The sequence below is a fragment of the Microplitis demolitor genome, chromosome 2 (assembly GCF_026212275.2).
Source record: "Microplitis demolitor isolate Queensland-Clemson2020A chromosome 2, iyMicDemo2.1a, whole genome shotgun sequence".
Taxonomy (NCBI): Eukaryota; Metazoa; Arthropoda; class Insecta; order Hymenoptera; family Braconidae; genus Microplitis; species Microplitis demolitor.
The window spans coordinates 22,089,199-22,107,666 of NC_068546.1; the positions used below are offsets into that span (position 1 = coordinate 22,089,199).

The 18,468-nt window shown below is 26.5% G+C and overlaps 3 protein-coding genes across 7 annotated transcripts in view; all 3 read right to left on the bottom strand.

Moving 5' to 3' along the window:
• Nucleotides 1-1,119, bottom strand: part of LOC103579693 (amphiphysin) — a 33,028-nt gene extending 31,909 nt beyond the window's left edge. For 2 of the 3 annotated variants that reach the window (XM_053743055.1, XM_053743054.1), the window contains exon 1: nucleotides 848-1,118. In XM_053743055.1, coding sequence (XP_053599030.1) covers nucleotides 848-916 — 69 coding nt within the window. In that variant the 5' untranslated portion in view covers nucleotides 917-1,118. Of the gene's footprint in view, nucleotides 1-847 lie in introns of all 3 variants that reach the window. The other variant, XM_053743053.1, reaches the window with a different exon arrangement.
• Nucleotides 1,120-2,485: 1,366 nt separating this feature from the next.
• LOC103579697 (acidic leucine-rich nuclear phosphoprotein 32 family member A) lies at nucleotides 2,486-11,804 on the bottom strand. Its single transcript, XM_008561186.3, has 7 exons — nucleotides 11,525-11,804; nucleotides 7,026-7,169; nucleotides 6,777-6,896; nucleotides 6,583-6,695; nucleotides 5,902-6,088; nucleotides 5,711-5,825; nucleotides 2,486-5,603 (listed from the first exon to the last, which is right to left on the bottom strand). The coding sequence occupies exons 1-7, from the start codon at nucleotides 11,570-11,572 to the stop codon at nucleotides 5,542-5,544; spliced, it is 789 nt and encodes a 262-aa protein (XP_008559408.1). The 5' UTR covers nucleotides 11,573-11,804; the 3' UTR covers nucleotides 2,486-5,541.
• Nucleotides 11,805-13,565: 1,761 nt separating this feature from the next.
• Nucleotides 13,566-18,019, bottom strand: LOC103579698 (probable serine/threonine-protein kinase DDB_G0282963). 3 transcript variants are annotated; one of them, XM_053743065.1, is made up of 4 exons: nucleotides 17,510-18,019; nucleotides 17,043-17,237; nucleotides 16,318-16,476; nucleotides 13,566-15,912 (listed from the first exon to the last, which is right to left on the bottom strand). In XM_053743065.1, exons 2-4 carry the CDS (start codon nucleotides 17,217-17,219, stop codon nucleotides 14,047-14,049), a joined length of 2,202 nt encoding a protein of 733 aa, XP_053599040.1. In that variant the 5' UTR covers nucleotides 17,220-17,237; nucleotides 17,510-18,019; the 3' UTR covers nucleotides 13,566-14,046. The 3 variants fall into 3 exon arrangements, with proteins under 3 accessions (XP_053599040.1, XP_008559411.1, XP_008559410.1); XM_008561189.2 differs by having other exon boundaries at nucleotides 13,567-15,912; nucleotides 17,043-17,227; XM_008561188.2 differs by having other exon boundaries at nucleotides 13,567-15,912; nucleotides 17,043-17,256.
• Nucleotides 18,020-18,468: the final 449 nt, after the last annotated feature.

The window sequence follows — 18,468 nt, forward strand, 5'->3', positions numbered from 1 at the left end:
CCATTTTAAAATTAAAATTTTCAAAAACTAACTTCTAGCTAATGATGTAAATTTAGTCATATAAAATTGAATATATTTAATTGAATTAATTTAAAGGGCATTGCATTACAGAAGCATGCAAATGAATTTATTTATAGCAAAATAAATTTCATAATGTGAGTTATTAATATTTTAATGACTATTGTTGATTAAATTAAATTTATGAATGAAATAATATGAATGGTTCAAAAGTAGTGTAGAATGGAGCTAAAAGTACAATTAAATAAATTGAATTTATAAATAAAAATTAATACACATGTGTGGTTACTTTGCTCCATAGTCGTGTCCCAACATTCACACATGGTCATTGAGTGATGGATTGCATAAGTAATTGTCATTTAGAATAAAATACAACTCTAGTTTTAGATTAATATGATAGGTGTGTATTCTATCGAACATGAATAGTTAAATGATTATATAACAATATATATATTTTTAGTAAAACAAAATGATGGGAGAGATAGAAAAAAAATTTCCACACGCGAAAATAATTTTACTACTGCTATGAAAATGTGAGATGTCGAGATAAAAAATAGAAAATAGAGAGAGGTCGCTTCAGATGCCCGCGTGTAGGCAATTAAATGTCAAATGTTATAATAAATCTATTTATCTAAATGTATTTTTATATAAAAATAAAAAATAAGCAATTTTTTGGAGTAAATAAATAAATTTTAGTCCGCAAATTTAAATTTAAAAATTTGAATTGCGATAAAAATGAAAATAAAAAATAAACTACTGCGCAGGAAATATTTGAAATTAATGATAAATAAAATTATTAATTTTAATTTATAAATTATTTTTTTTTTACCTTCTCTTTAGCTCTGCCAGCGTGTTTTTGCACTGTTTTAGCAATTAACGCACCTTTACTTTCAGCCATTTTTTATCACGCACGAGTTTTTGTTTTTTATTTATTATTTGAATTATTGTAAGTTGTTAATATAACGTGTCTTTTTTATTGTAAACACTAACTTTAAAGGATTGTAATCAAGTGATTTCTCAACACTTAATCACTTAACTGTATCAAAGTATAATACCAACTGTACCGACCAAAGCGCCGAGAGGTACTGAAATTATTTTACGAGAATGTCACAGCCGTGCGGCCATTTTGAATTAGTGTGTATTTTTCACGCAGTTATTTCAAAGCAGCACTAGTTTGGCGCGAAAATTTGCTCGAATATTTATATCAATAAATTTTGTAATTTATTTTAAGACATTCTGTCAGTTCCACTTTTTGAAAATTTCCAATGACAGCTGTCAAAACTGTATTAATATTTTATTAATAAATTTAAAAAAAAAACCTTAAGGGGATTTTCAAACAGTCCCAACTTTTTAAAAATTTACAATGACAACTGTCATAATTAAAATTTTTTTTATTAACTAGAAAAAAAATGAAACTTAATAAAAAAGATGACAATTACAAAAATATAGAATTTTTAAAAAAATTACTTAGTTATCATCAATGAGAAATTAAACAAAATTTGTTGAGTGAATTTCAGCCAACAGAATGTTTTTTGAATTATAAAATTGACATGAAAATTTATGTGTGAATGTAGTTGACAGTTGTGAATTTTTTAAATTTTAAAATAAGTGCGAATTAATTTTAAATAGAATAATATTTTTAAAATTCGCATTAATAGAATTTAAGAGAGAGTATATGCATTTTTTAAATTTTTATATTTTTAATTGTTTATCTGTAATTTGAAGTTTGTTTCATGTCTGCGACATTCACACTCATGGAAATTTATGATCCTAAAGTTAGCAGCCAATAATTTTCGGATTTGTTTTCAAACAAATCAATTGTAAAAAAAAAAAAAAAAAAAAAATGCGCATGTAGAAATTTTTAAAAACTATAAGTGCAATTTATTAAAATAATTTTTTTTTAATAATTTATCCTTTTTTAAAAAATCCAAAAATTATTAGACGTCGGCCAACTCAGTATCATGAAAATTAAACTGAAATTTATTTTCCAAATTTCGTTTAGCTCCCAGTTGATGTCAATTGTAAGTAATTTTGTATTAAATATCATTTTGTGTTAAATTATTTAAATATTTCTCATTTCAAAACTTGTTAATGATAGTATTTAAGAAAGTTGTCGAAAGGCTTTAAATTAATTACTTTTTAAACATGTTCTACATGTAAAGATCAACTTACAAAGACAGCAGATCAATAAAAATATCAATATGTAGATTTGTAAATGGTTTTATTAATAAATTATTTTTTCTAAATATTTTTTTTTGTTTTTTTTTTTTTTTTCCTTTTTTTGATGAGGATCGCTCGGAAAAAAACTAGTTCTTTCATGTTTACGGTAAAAATTTACATTAACAAAACAAATTATTATACTTTATAATTTAAAGAGACAAAAACTGTATCATATAATAATCAATCGGCTAATGAAATAAATAAACTGTTATATAGAGAAAGAGATCGAGAAATGTAGAAAAAAAAATTACGGTTGTATATATTTAATATTACAGTGTGCGGAATTATCAAATAATTTTAATAATTATTCTCTCATGTTTTGATCCCCGCACAAGCTGTAATCAATCTGAGGTTTACAGATTTCGAAACTGTACACTTCAATTATTAATGATACCTAATATAAATTTGCTTTTCAAAGTCTCGGAAAAATTGGATAAGGCCATAACCAATCTGGCAGCAAGAACGTACACTGTAAAAAATTTTTGGACTGAGTGTAGTTTAAAAATTTTGGTGTGGAAGTTACACCAAATATCGTGTAAAATTTCGACGGTGTGAATTTAAAATTTACACTGTCGAGCGTATAAATGTGTAATTTATAATAAATTTCCATTAAGAAAAATATTTTAATGTTCAAAATTTAATATCTAAATAAAATTAATATAATTATTGATTAATAAGTTAAAAAATTTCAATATCATTTCTTGTGTAAAAAAAAATTCGTTTGAAAAATATCTAAAAAATGTTCCTGACAGTGAACTTTCGAAATTAAGATAATTCTTAACACTGATAGAATTTTTAAAAAATTATTAAATGAACAATTTTAAACTGGTGTAGGATTTCCCGCTCGTTTTTTAATTTTTTGAATTTATAAACGTCATAGACATTTTTTGAACGACTTTTTTTTACACGGGTTGTTGTTCATTAATTAAAATTATAACGATTAACGCGGAGTAATGTAAAAAAAGTTGATTACACGAATGGATAATTTACACCATTATTTCACACTACACAGCCGTGTAAATTTCGGGAGCCATTTTTACACCAAAGTTTTTTACAGTGCACTAGATTCTTGTGTCTACCATAATTATTTTTATCATTTTTTATTAATTTTTTTTTTTATATTTTCATTTATTTTATAAAATCAATTCTCTCCTACATTCTCACACTTTGTCTTATCGTTCATTCATTCTTACAGTCGAGTAGTCAGTTATTTCATTGGTTTTATCATTATTTATTTATTTTATATTTTTTTTTTTTTTTTTTTTTTTTTTTTAGTCAATACCGTCAATTAGTCGCAGTCTTTACTAGTGAAATAAGTCATCTGTCTCATATAATTTTATTTTGCGCCGATTGCTTCATAAATTTATTAAACTATTCATCCGTAAATTCATGATTTTTTAGTCTATATAAAACAATAACTATAAATTTTATTTTTTTTCTCACACTTCATTCACAAAGCAGAGAATCAGCGCAATAAAAATTTTTGGGACAGAAATTAAATAAAATTATCTTTTTGTTTTAAAAAAATTTGAAATCCTACCAGACCATAAAGCCGTAAAAGATCGTATTGATTGTCACATATTTTACTCAGTTATAAACAACTTGATAACAGATGATAACTCATTTTAAATTTTCAAAATTTAAATTTAACATCAGGGAACTAAGATTTTTAACAAATGGATGCTTTCATAAATTATATAATTAAAATAATAAATGTCAACTGGAATATTTTTATAGAAATATATGATATAAATATCAGTACAACCTTAAGGTAGAATTTTTTTGTTAAACCAAAAAATTGTACATAAATACTTACATTTTCGCTGTTAAAAATAACAAACTTTTATTGTCAGTCAATTTTAATATATTTCTAACTTTCAAATAAAATACAAAATAATAAAAAAAAAAAAAAATACACAAATTATTTCCGTAAAAATTAAAAATTAATGATCTTAAGGAAGAGCATTCACTCACTTGAATTATCAATACTCGATTCAACGAAATGATTTCATATTTTAGTAAATAAAATTATCAAGAATGAATTTACATAAATTTCTTTTTTTTTTTCCAAAATATTAATCAATAAAAAAAAAAATATTATATTAATAATAATAAAATAATTTCATTGTCGCTTTGGTAGGCGCACATAAGTGGTCTAGAGATCACTTTTCATTTAATATAAAACAAAAAGATAAAACAACAACGATAGATTGAGCCTTTAGTGTTCAATATAAGTTAACAATTAAATTCACATAATAGCTGACATGATTTTGTTATTAAATAATTAAATTTAAAAATAATAAAACCACTATGACAACGACCGTACAAGTGAGATGGCTGCTCATTTGAAAGGACATTGAGTGCATGAAAATGATTATTTTTATAAAATATAATTAAAAAATATTATTATTTAAATATTAATTTAACATTAATTAAAATATTGTTTATGATTTTAAATACATTACACCCATTAATTGGTATTATTTCTGTCCCAAAAAAATATAGTTTCATGCGATTTTTTTTATTGTATTGATATCTAATTTTTTTTAGTTATTTTTTTTTCTTTTTTTTTTAAACCTGTACAAAAATTGATTCCTCGTTTATTTAATTATTTTTTTTTATACTTATTTCACGTTGAAATAATAATGTATTTAAAATGTAACTTATGTAATCTTATTTACTGATTAACGACGGCTGCATTCCAGCATGACCAGCCTTTGGTCGACTGGAGCTAACAGACAATACGCTCCTTCGAGAGTTTAAATCCCGTCTATATTATAATCATATCATCATAACTCTGCGTCATATCATTCAAACTTCCACATTACTATTAAATGTAATGACAACATTTCTAATTCTCTATCTATATACTCTATATAAAATATCGTTAGTGTAACTAAAACGTGTTGGGTCGAGCTAGAATGCAGCCCCTATTTATCCTTAAACAATTCATTCTTACATTTCATTCCATTGTCAATAATATTATCAATTACTTTTTTTTTTATTTTAGTTTTTGCAATTTTACTTGCAATTACGTCCTTCATCCTTATGTATTTCATTCATTTTATTTATTTTTTTTTTATTACTCCACAGACAGTTATTTTATTTTAATTATTAATTTTTTTTTCTTTCAGTCAATGATTTTTGTAATTAATATCACTAACTGTAGTTTGTCATTGGTCGGTCAATAAAGTTTGATTCCCAGCTAGTCTCACTTGGCGGCGCAATTATTAATTAATTAATTTATATACGAATTTTACACTCATTCAACATTACTTATTAGCAAATCCTTAAGTCTAGGTTTTAATTCCCAGGCTCATTTCCATCTTCGTGTTTTCTTTTCTTGCCTCGGGCTGGTGATGATTCTAAACAACAAAAATTCATATTTAGGATCATTTCATATTTATTCAGATTTTCAATAATTAATTTAAAAAAAGATAAAGTTTTTTAGAAAATTTTTTAAATGTCAAACCTTCAACAGCACCGTCTTCTGCATCTTGACGATCTTGATATTCATCAACATCATCTTCTTCATCATCATCGTCTTCTTCTTCTTCCTCTCCATATTCTTCCTCATCACTATCATTCTGCAATGATGATAAAATAATTATAATTATAATTATACTTTAGATATCTTAAAGATTTAAAATAACTATTACGTACAATATCTAAGCAGACTTCGTCTTCATTGAGGTCTTTATCATCATCATCAGACCGATCATCACTATCGCCTTCACTGTCATCTTCATTGGCATCATCATCCCCATCATCATTTCCATTTACTTCTTCATCTTCACTTCCTTCCTCATTACCTTCACTATCTTCAATTTCACAATCATCCATATCGTAACTATAATTTAAAAAAGTCAATTAATTAACTCATATATATTTATTTTTTTAAGTATCTTATATATTTATTCGACTCAAAAAATTTTTTCCAAGAAATCGTATTCCGGCCGATTTTAATTACTTTTAAATGCAAGTAACTAAAAAGTTTTCAAGAATTTTCAAAACTTTGTAAGAGAAAAGTTGTGGGAAATTAAATGATCCAAAAAAAAGGTCTGATAACATTTTGTGATATGTCTGATAGTTTCGCCGGAAAAGTCAAATAATACAAAAATGTACTCTAAATTCACTTTTGACTGGATAACTTTTGAAAAATTAAATCTATCGAAAAATGATAAGAGACCTTTTTTGTAGAGCGTTCAATTTTCAACAGAAATATCTATTGATTTTTCAAACCACTGATTCGCTAATGAGATAAAATTCAAAACTTAAAAAAAAATTTACGGTTTTCCAAACCCAGTCCAATATGTATATACTTATATATATTTAAATACTTACCCATCAAGATATCTTAAACTAGGAATAAGTCCAAATACTTTCTCTCTATAATTATCCATATCTGTTGCTTCATTATTGAATAAATCTAAACTTTTAAGGTTTTGGAATTCTTTCTGTAAAAATACAACATTTTGATTAGAAAAAAAAAAAAATTAATATGACTGATTTAATTAAACAAAACATTCGATACTCACTAATGGCTGTAATGTCTCAAGATCTTTGATTTTATTTCCACTAAGATTAAGGTGAGTTAGCTTAGGACTTGACAGCAAAAAATTCAAACCTCCTGAGATTCGATTATCGCTCAATTCCAACTGTCGTAAACAAAAAATAATTACATCATTAGTTGATGACATTTATATTCTTTGGTACAGAAAAAAAAAGACAATATGTGTTCAATATATAATTGATATTTTTAATATTAATTATAATAAATAATATACCTTTCGGAGATTTGGTAATACAGGGAAACCTTTGAGACTTGTTAGTCCTACATTAATTAAACTTAGAGACTTTAATGCCACAAATTCATCTGTTAGTCCTACAATATTTGTGCTCCGACAATTGTCAAGTACAAATTCTGTAATCTGTAAAAATACAAAAGAAAAAAATAAATAAAATCATATCAATAATTATCTATTTTAAAAAAACATTAATTGATGTACAATTTTAGTAAATATTAGAATTTGAATGAATATTAAATGATTTATTGATCTACTGTAAAAAATTAGTGAAGTGAATGCAGAGTAAATCCGGAATAAATGCAAAGCGGATGACTGTTTATTTATTTAATTCCTTCGGAATGAAATTTACTCCTAAGCGGAGTTTATTTTAATATTAAAACTTTGAATCAAAATTTTTTAGTGCCGACAGCAAAAAAAGCCATAGTTTGAAGTGCGAGAAAAAATTCAGATAATTGATGTTAACAATTCATTAAATTTAAAGCAACGAATGTTACTTTGATAATTTAGCTACTAGTGTTAAGTAAGGAGATAATTTATTATTATCATGAATTACATTTTATAATCATCTTAACGTCCCCATTTAATAGCGAGCTAAATTTTCAATCGTTGATTTAAAAAATATATTTTCGTAATTGAAGAATAAGGAAGTCATCGAAACGTCTAGTACAAAGTACCTAAATAATCTAACATTACAAAGATCTCACATGTGATCTTAAATTACACAATAATCATATTTTTTCGGCATACCCGCTAAATCATTGACATAAATTATTGTCATCATAAAAATTTAAAAAACTAATACATGATCTACTCTGTAAAAAAACGTAAGTGGATGCGGAGTGATCACAGATTTTATTTAAATTCGAATTTACTCCGAGTTCCAGAGTTTCGGAAAGTAAACTCCTCTTAGAAGTGAATTTTACTCCGTACCGGAGTTTCGATATTAAGTTAAACATTTCTTCGGAGTAAATTTTACTCCAAAGAGATTCAATAAATTCAGTCATCCACTCCGCAATTACTCCAGATTTAATCCACATTCACACCGCAAATTTTTTACAATGTGCATGATTGTATTGATATAAAAGACCGATACCCTAAACAATAACTATTTATTTTGTCTAATTATTTGAATCTATAAGTGCGCAATGCAGATTTTCGATTTAATCTATTTTATTATACAGACTAGCAACTTAATCCTCACATTACATAATACAAATCATAAGTTTATTTTTAGTTCAATCATAGACCTTGACATCAGCGAATTCAAATCACATTCTTGTACAAATAATTCGCATTTATTTTTTGTTTATTATTATTACGCTTACATATATATCTACATATACATTTATTTATATGTATAGTATCTTGGATATTTTAATGATAAAACATATATATAATAATAATATAATAACATATATATTTATATAGACTAAAAAAGAATGATTGGTTCAAGACGATTGCAATAATAATGGCGCTTTTTAAAAATGTTTAACCCGCGCGTTTATTTATTTCACACGTCACTGGGTCATTCACACGGAAATTTTGTTGTTTAAAATATTTTATTTTGTTTACTTCTGAGCGAATAAAAAAAAGAATTTACATTGATTATGATTGCTTATAAATTATTAAATAAAATGATATTTGAATGATACTTTGAATAAATATTTCGAGTGTGCCAGTAGGTAGACTCGGCACTTGGTAACAAAATGGACTCGTCCAATGTGGAGATTGAGATTCCGTCATAACATTTGTCACTTAATTTAAATAAAATGTTATGATATATATTTTTAAAATATATTGCAATTATAAATATGTAAAATTCATTATTTGGAGCAAAACAAACTGGAGCACAAACAACATCATTTTTTAAATATTTTTTTTTCATTTCTTTTAGTGTTAGCATTTGTGTATTTGAGTAAAGTTTGTAAACACCAATATGTCGGCTGGTTGTGAATGTAATGCGGCATAACAATCGCCGCGATTATTCACACGCGCAAGCTTCTTACATTTAGACGACTGCTCACAACACTCGTAATATTCACCACACGCTTCTAATTGATTTACATAATACATTTTTTAGTCTACTGAAGATTTCTTCCGGATTTGTCTTTACATCAAATTCATTTTCTTCATTACAAATTTTTTACAATAAATATATTATTATTATTTTTTTCTTCTGAGTTTTTAAATTCTGTAGCCTTCAAAATTTTTATTTTCAATTTTTAAAAACAAATATATGAATTTTTTTCTTTTTTGGAATTTTAAAATTTCGTAGCCGTCAAAATTTATTTAAAAATTTTTCAAAACAAATGTATACATTTTTTTTGGTTTCAAAATTCTGTAGTCAAAATTTTTTCTACAGTTTTTAAAAACAAATCTATGATTTTTTTTTTTTAGTTTTAAATTCTGTAGCTGTCAAAATTTACTAGAAATTTTTTTTAAAAGTTAAAATCACAATGTCTGTATAAAAATAATAATTTTATTAAAATGATAAGATATCGTTCATAAATCCTTAGTTCAATCAGTAAATTATTGAATTTATTATGAACATGTGTTACTCCATATTGATGCATCATACATTCATACATATATTTTATTTAAAATCAAACTTGATACGAAATTACAGTGAATGAACGGATAAATTTTTCGAACAAATTACTTCTACCCCAAAATATCGAGTTTAAAAAAATATATCACTTAAATTTCTATTATTTCTTATGGGATCTCAGGTATTTTTTTTAGTGACCTAGTTTTGATCGCATTAGGACTATGTCACGAGAAAGTATGTAACGTCAAAAAAAAAGGCTAAAACAGAAAAGAAAAAAGGAAGAGAAAGGGAGAGAGTAAACGAGTAATTAGCTGCTAGGCGTCATAAGGCCATGAATTTTTCAGTACACTATTGTACTATTGAAACTCCCTTAATTATTTTAGCAATTACTATTTTTGTAAAATAATCTTGTATTCTCATACTTTTATCCCTTTCATAATTATATTTATCGTACTTCAAAAATAAATGCATAAATTCATGACTATGGACAACTAATTAAATATTTCGTTAACATGCTCCAATATTTTTACAATCTTTTAATTTTACTTTTACAATCTTATAAAAAAAATTAATATCTTTTCATAGAAATAAAAAAATAAATCTAAGGTAGAAGACCAAGTACTAGTTCTCTGATCAAGTACTAGATCCCTACTCGGGTACTAGTTCCCTAATCAGGTACTAATCTCTGATCAGATATCAGTTCCCTGATCAAAGACTAGATCTACTAGTTCTTTTTTTCTTAATTTAAGGTAAAAGACCTAGTACCCCATCAGGGAACTAATATTTGATCAGAAAACTAGTACTCGATTAGTACTTGATCAGAAGACTAGTACTCGAATAGGGAACTAGTACCTGATTACTCCAAGTAATTATTCATCTATACCTAGTAAAATTTAATAAATAAGATAGGAGACCTAATCAGGTACTGGATCTCTTACCTTAAAATAAATTTCCGTTAAAATATTAATCAACATTCGATTTACTAATACTAAAATTCAAATTCTTTTATCGAACGGTAATGAAGTAACATTTTGGAGCTCGACAAACAGACGCGTGGCAGCATAATTATTAATTAAAAATAATAATAAAATATCAATAAACAAATAAAGTATGAAAATACAAAAAAAGATGAACGATGATATAAAAAATGTGTAGTTCAAAAACGGCGTCGGGTAGGCATGTAATAGAGTCGTCAAGCACCAGAACACCTGGTGTAAATTTCCACATCACGGTTACCATTCCGTCCTCAGGTAAAAGCTCCGAAATACCGGAAAAAATAAAAATTTCTCGTGGATATCTGGAGAATAGATTGAAAAAAAATAGTATTGAAATTCGATCGATTTAATATAATCGTCAATATTAAAAGGTAACCGCGCCATGCTTGCTTATGCTTTCGTTAATATTACACTATACATTTTGCTGTTGGTATCCTGCACCAGCTAATTCACTCTCATCGTGTCGGCCTCTAATAGTAAGATTTACAAAGCCACGCGGTTCTTTCGCGCCCATTAAATTCACATAACGTAACAAGTACACCTCGACAATTTAATTTATATACATTATTAATTAATATATATACATCTCCATCCATCCGTATTTACATATTTATTTATATTATAACAACTATCGGTATTACATTTGTTGGACCTAAAAAAATAAACGAGTAGTTTTACTTGTGTATTTTATCTGAACTGATACCCGTAGTAAAACAGAAAAAGAAAGCCGTGGATTAACACGCACCTACACAATTCACATGATTGATTTTTAATTGGACACTAAATTAATATGAGATTAGAAAATTAATAATAAATAAAATAATAATAATAATAATAATTATAATGATGATTATGATGATGATGGTGATGATAAAAATAATAATAATATCGACAGTAGTAATAATAATAATAATAAATAATTTAAAAAATCTTACATCAGCGGGATTTCTTCCTCGTTTTTCAAGCTCTATTCGTTTCTCCATGGCCGGTAAATCTGCTGGTTTGATATTTAACTTAAATATATTATTATGGCTCGCAACTAAACACACACCATTCACTGCACCTTCCTGCGTCGCAACAACTAGTAGCAACCTTGCTTTCAAACCGGGAATATGACGGAACTGTACACGCTCCGTTTTCTACTGTATCGTGTGTAATTGTGTGCTGTGATGTGATGTTGGATTATGTTTGTTTGTGTGACAGTAGTGTCAATTCACACCACACGACATTTTGACGCCACCACTGTATTCAGATAAACTACCAACTTATTCCGCTGAGAACTGACTTGGGTTGTAAACTGCAATAGACATCCTACTAAATACCGATGTACTAAACAAACTATACTATACCAACAACAAAATATTTGTCTTTTGTATTTTTTAAACTCACCTAAAGATTACGCTACCGGGATAATCTCTTCACTGTGCAGGTGTTGCCTTTAAATTTACCGCGAAAATTTGAATCCAGTCTAAAATCCCAAGTAGCGCAGGCAACTTTAAGCTGTCAAAAATGTCAAAAGGACAAGAAAAATTATTTTATTTTGGTCCTAGAGGTCATATGGAATTTGTCTTCTTTTTTCTGTACCAAAAAAATTATTTTAATTGAAAAATCATTTATGACTTTTGACAATTATTTGTAATTTACTTTTTGCTGTCACTTGTGTCAATTTTTTTAAGTAGATATTTTTTTGATGACAATTTTCTAATTATTTTGTCAACATTTTGGTGTCATCGATAAATCAAAAGGTGTCAAACTTGACATCTTATAGATGTCACAAAGCAAAGTGTGTTACTTAGTAATTGAATGCCATTGAATATAAAAAAGTGAAAGCCAACAATAAATTTGAAAAATAAAAATTTCAAAAAATTGCACTTCTAGTTTTTTTAATTTTCTGCATGTGCATATTTTTAGTTCTTTTTTTTTTTTTAATTAAATTGTTGGAAAAAAAATTCGAAGATTATTAATTGTCTGCCAACTACAGGATGATAAAATTATACGTCAATTATTTTTTAGATTAAAAGGAAATTTATATAAATAAAATTGAATTTGTTAGTAATGGAAATCTACTTTTTTTTTAAACTTTTATTATTGTTAACTTGTAATTTTACAATAAATATTTATCAAATATATGTAATTCAAAATCTTTTATAAGAAAAAGGATTTTTTTTTTGAACTTTCTGGCGTTTAGTCGATGATTAATAATTAAGATAATAAAAAAGAAAAAATATTTATGAGAGTTTTGTTATTTTTACCTTATTAGTGATAATTTTTATTGTGTTTTTTTTTTTTAATTATTGCTTTTTTGAAGAGAATAATAAGATATTTTAAGTATTTTGAGTCACTAAAATTCGAAACAATAAAAAGATTAAACTCCTCAGGATGAGACTAGATTTAAAATCCATAAAAGAGACAGTTATATTTTTACAAAAAAAATATTGATTTATAATTTCATTTTGAAAAACTGTTAAATTGTCAACATTCCACACTCTTTTATAAATATTCCAAATACTTTTTTTTAGACAACAGAGTGGTTAATTATTTAGAGCCACTTCCGCTTAATCCGCAAATTGTTTCCGTGTAATTAAAAAATAAAATCAAAATTGTTTTTTCTCAGACATTATAAATAGTTTTAAAAAAAAATATTTAGAATAAATTGAGGAAAAATTCACAAAAAAAAAAACAAGATCACTTTCCAGAGTTAAAGATGACAAAATTCCAAACAATTTAAAAATATGCCCCATAAATATCACATAATTATTAATAAAATTTAATATTTTTTTTTTTATATCTTTTATATCAGAATAATTATGTAAAAATTAGTATATCTTAAAACATTACATAGCTAAAAAATAGCTTATTATTATTATTATTATTATTATTATTATTATTATTATTATTATTAATATTATTGAAATCTTTAACGAATAACAATTTATTTATAATAAAACAATCGTCGCAATACTTGAGCATAATTAATATATATAATATATATGTTTTACTTTACACAAATTGCTTAATAGTTAACAATTTATCAAATTTAATTATTAAAGCTAGACATTATTTTAAATTTCCCTTTTTTGAAATTTTAATCACAAATATTTTTTCCATTGTGCAGCATTTCTAATAAATGTCGCTATCTGTCATTAAAGTAATCAATTTTTAAAAGTAAAAAAAAATAAATAGAAAATTTTCATAACCGTGATTCTATATTTAACAAATTAAAAAATTTAAAACATTTAAATTTACAAAAAAAAAAAGTATGTATATTTTAAATATCTTAATATAGTTACAAAAATATAAGTAACTGAACAAAAATTTTTATCTTTTTCCCCTCACTTTTTCATATTTTGCTTTTTATAATACATCTTTACAAACATTTTTAATGTTTAAAAAAATAAAATATATATTTATGTTTATATAGTATAAATAATTTTATTTTACGAATATTAGAATGCTGTCATCGTTTATCAAAATTTGATTCGATTGTAACCAGATGATCCGTCGTGGAATTGTCGCAACTTTGAGAACATTGGGAAGACGTTTGAATTTTTATATGGCAAAAAGTACTAGACGTATTATCAACAATTTGTTCAAGGCTACATTGTTTTTTGTTACTAATAGTTTCATCATCATTAGTAGTAGTAATAGTAGTAACAGTAGTAGGAGTAGTAGTAGTAGTAGTAGTAGTGGAATTATTACTAATAGCAGCAGTTCCACCAACAGCACCAGCAGCTTTGCGTTTAAGACAATTAGCATCATGTTTCATAGGTGTAGCAAAAGATGATCTCGTTTTCCGTGGCTGATAATCCGGCATTGCCTGCATCCTCTCCAACGCCGCATGAAGTGGCAACAAACCCACAGCAAAAGGTATCTCTTTGCTCATCGAATACTCAGGTATCATCGTCGCATTCTCATGATTTTCCATGACATCAGACATGTCACCCCACAACGCACGTTCTACCGTCGCAATAGTATTTAATTTAACTGGAGAATATCCATCAGCATCCAAAGACTCCATCTTCGTCATCTTAACAGTTTTCTTAAATTTACTCCGTGACTTTTCGTCTTTTATTTTCGATAAACGACGAGAACTACCAGCACTCTTAGACGTAAGTTTATTATTTCGAGACCGCGGATTATTTACACTTTTTTTCGACACAGTATTTTCATCGGGAACGCTTCCGTTGCTTGATAATTCTTTTTTACGTTTACTTTTAGTTAATGATTTACTCAAGCTCTTAAATTCGTTATGTTTGTCCTTAATCTTTTGAGTTTCCTCATTATTATTATTATTATTATTGTTATTATTACTATGATTATTATTAACAGAATCATCAGTTTCTAGTTGATTAAGACGAACACTTCGTCTCAATATTGGAGTTCGTCCCATAGAAATGTTATCATTGTCAACAGAAAATAATTCTTTTATCTGACGTATGCTTTTGTGATTGGGAATAATCGATCTCTCCCCGTCTATTTCTTCGTAAATGATTCTCTGTCGATCTCTTATCAGTGCATTAGTTTGATTTAGTGTATTACCTATTATATAATGAATGTTATCGGTATTTAAACTCCAAACTTTGTCTGTTACGTTCATATCTAAAGCTAAGGACGGCAGGGTAATAGGTGTTGTATCACAGGATAAATCATCTGATAAATCTATACAATCAGTTGGCTGCGATTTCGTCAATAAATCAGATGTACTCAGTAACGCAGTTTTTCTACAATCCGTTAATTTTCGTTTTTTGCACGTATAAACTTTTGAACACTCGCCAACTTTACTAGGAAGGTCTGATAAATCTAAATTACTTTCTAAATTATTGTTTTTATACGAACGAGTTTTTTCATTGTGTTCTTTATCGGTATTAATTGATAAATCACTTAAAATTTTATTATTCGCTAATTGTGTCTGATTGTCACCATTCGTTCCATTATTTCGTGGGCTAAAATTTTTAAAATTACTAACGTTACGTTGTAAAATATTTTTCGACTGATTTTCATTTGATCGGGTGGCTAATTCGTTTGTACTTTCAATCATGTCGTAAAATATTTCAGCTTCGTGTTCATTATTATCTAGGGTTGCATGTCCTAATTCTACTGGTGTTTGTTTTTCTAGTTGATCGGACTTTGAAATCTTATTGTCGGATGATTCAGTTGATGACTTTTCTGTCGATTCTCTGCCGCTTAATTTAACTTGAACGCAATTACGAATTGGGCTAATAGTGTCATTTAAATCTTTGTCTGATTTTGATGACTTATCGGTATCATCGATATAACTTTTTGTTGACATCATGCACTTGACTATTGACTCGAGATCTTTTACCTGCAAAAATAAATAGTATTTTTTTTTTTTAATTTATTGATGACTTGTCATCTAGATCTAATTATAGAAAATGTAAAAAAAAGATAAAGGGGAATTTATTTTAATATTAAAACTTAGAATCGAAATGAATACGGATTTAAATAAAATCCGGATCACTCTGCTAGACAAAAAAACTCCCTATAGACTCATTTTCGATTTTTTTACAAGTCTAATTTTGTGTAATTACTAAATTGTAAGTTTGTAAAAAATTAATAAATTTGTCATTTTAATTAAGTTCTATTCCAATTTTTACTATGATTTAAAAGATCAATTTGCTTGATTAAATTACACAATAACAAAAAGATACTATTACCCAGTTGACGGTATAAATATCGTAATAAACATAATTTATTAATTATTACTTACTTTAAAAACATGTGCAGCTTCTAACAATGGTTTTAAGTGGCAATGAGCTATTGTAGTTTCCCCACAATACATAAATTCAACCATCGCTTTAAGAATATCAAAGTCCAAGTCTTTCAACAATATTATTGGCTCTTGACCTAAATCTTGCTCCAGCATTTCCTAAATAAACAAATTATCAATAGCTATAATCTATTACATAATTAAATAACATTTCAATAATTATTTAACTTATCATTTAACAGAAATTTATACAATAGATAACCAAATACATTTATTATAAAAGAGTAATTTCATAATTCATCAGCTAATTATTGTACAAAAAAGTCAATACAATTTTTGTCATAAATTTAAAGTTCTACCAAAGATCTCTTTCTTTTTTAGCAAAAAATGATCTTTAATTATTTAAATTTAAATGACAATTTAAAAAAAAATTGTTAGCCGTCGGCTAACTCCAGAATCATATCATTTCCGGTTTTAAAAATAATCAGAACACAATTTTTCTTAAGAAATTGACATTTAAATGCAAATGAATGCCAGACTTTTTTACTCCGTCATATATATATATACATATAAACGTTTGAGTCCATGGTATTATTTGACTACCAGGTAAATGATAAAAATGATGACAAAAATTTTGATGATTCCATCATGAGACTCATGGCAAGTCCGATTTCTAAAGAAATCAATCTAGAATGTAAAAGTAAATGATATAAATTTATACATACCTCAAAATAAAAACTACATGAAGCCAGTACTAATTTATGTACACGTAATTTTTGCTCTTGACAAATTAAAGTAACATCCACAAGTGCTTGTTTAGCTAATAAACCACTAAATCTCTCCGTGATGCTCGCGGCATGGCCTGACCACTGCAGAATATATTCTTTGCTCGTCTCATTCATTGCTATTTCTGTGAAAACCTCTAATCGAGGACACCATCTTATAATAAATTCATATATATATACATATACATACATATATCAACATCAAAGTACACTTATGATCTAGGTTTAGTTTTTCCACTAGATTTTTTTAAAATTCATCATTTAAAAATATGAAAAAATCTATTAAGTATATATATATTATATACATTTTGAATAATTAATTAAGTTTTTATTTAACGAAACCTGTGGTTGGAAAACTAAACTTAGATCATTTGCTCCAAGTTATTATTATTATTATTTTTTGTTACCTGTATGAAAAATAATGAACTCCAAGTTGATTGCAACTAAAGCAATTAAGGCTTGACAAGTAATAATTATTTAATAATGTTTGTGACGAATATTAGCCGTCATCGGGTAAAAATTTTCGACAGTCTCTTGATAGCTTGTAAAATATTCTTGTAACATTATACCAGCTGAGAAAGTTATCTCAGTGTTATATTTTGTATACGCTGTCTAAGTGTCTATGTCAGTATTTGCTAATTTTACAGATGCTACTGATAATTATGATCATGATTGCGATAACACAATAATAAAATTAATAATGGAGACGTTGATGATATTGTTGGATGAAAATTATGAGACAATCTCACCCATTTTTTTTTTTTATCATACACACACAAGTTGATCATCACAAACAAGCAATCAGGGCAAGCTTTCGACGTTTTGTAAACGGCAACGTATATTTAAGTATACATATATTTTAGTATACAGAATTCTTGTCTGATTATGATTTTACTCGAGGGTCGAAGGGAGCAGACTCGAACAGCCAATTTTTTTTTTATTTTTTTTGTCATAATTATTAAGAACTGTAGTGTTGTGACGAGTCACTTACAGATGTCACTGGTTGGAAATTGAGCGGTAAATTCAAATTCTGGATGATCCTGAAGTTAGCAGACAATTAGTAATTTTCAAATGTTTTTTTACATAAATAAATCACAATAAAACAAAAACTGAAAATATGCACATGTAGAAAATTTAAAAAACTACAGGCGCAATTTTTTCAAAATTTTTTTTTCTTTATAATTTATTGCTTAAAAAAAAATCAAAAAATTATTGGACGTCAGCTAACTTCAGGGTCATAAATTCTGGCCGTACACTTAAATTTTTTGGACTTGATCATTAGCCAGCTGTGGATTTGAATCCCAGAATTAATTTTTTTTTCAATACAAAGTTAAGTGTGACGTCTTCGGTCCTGAGATTCGTCCTG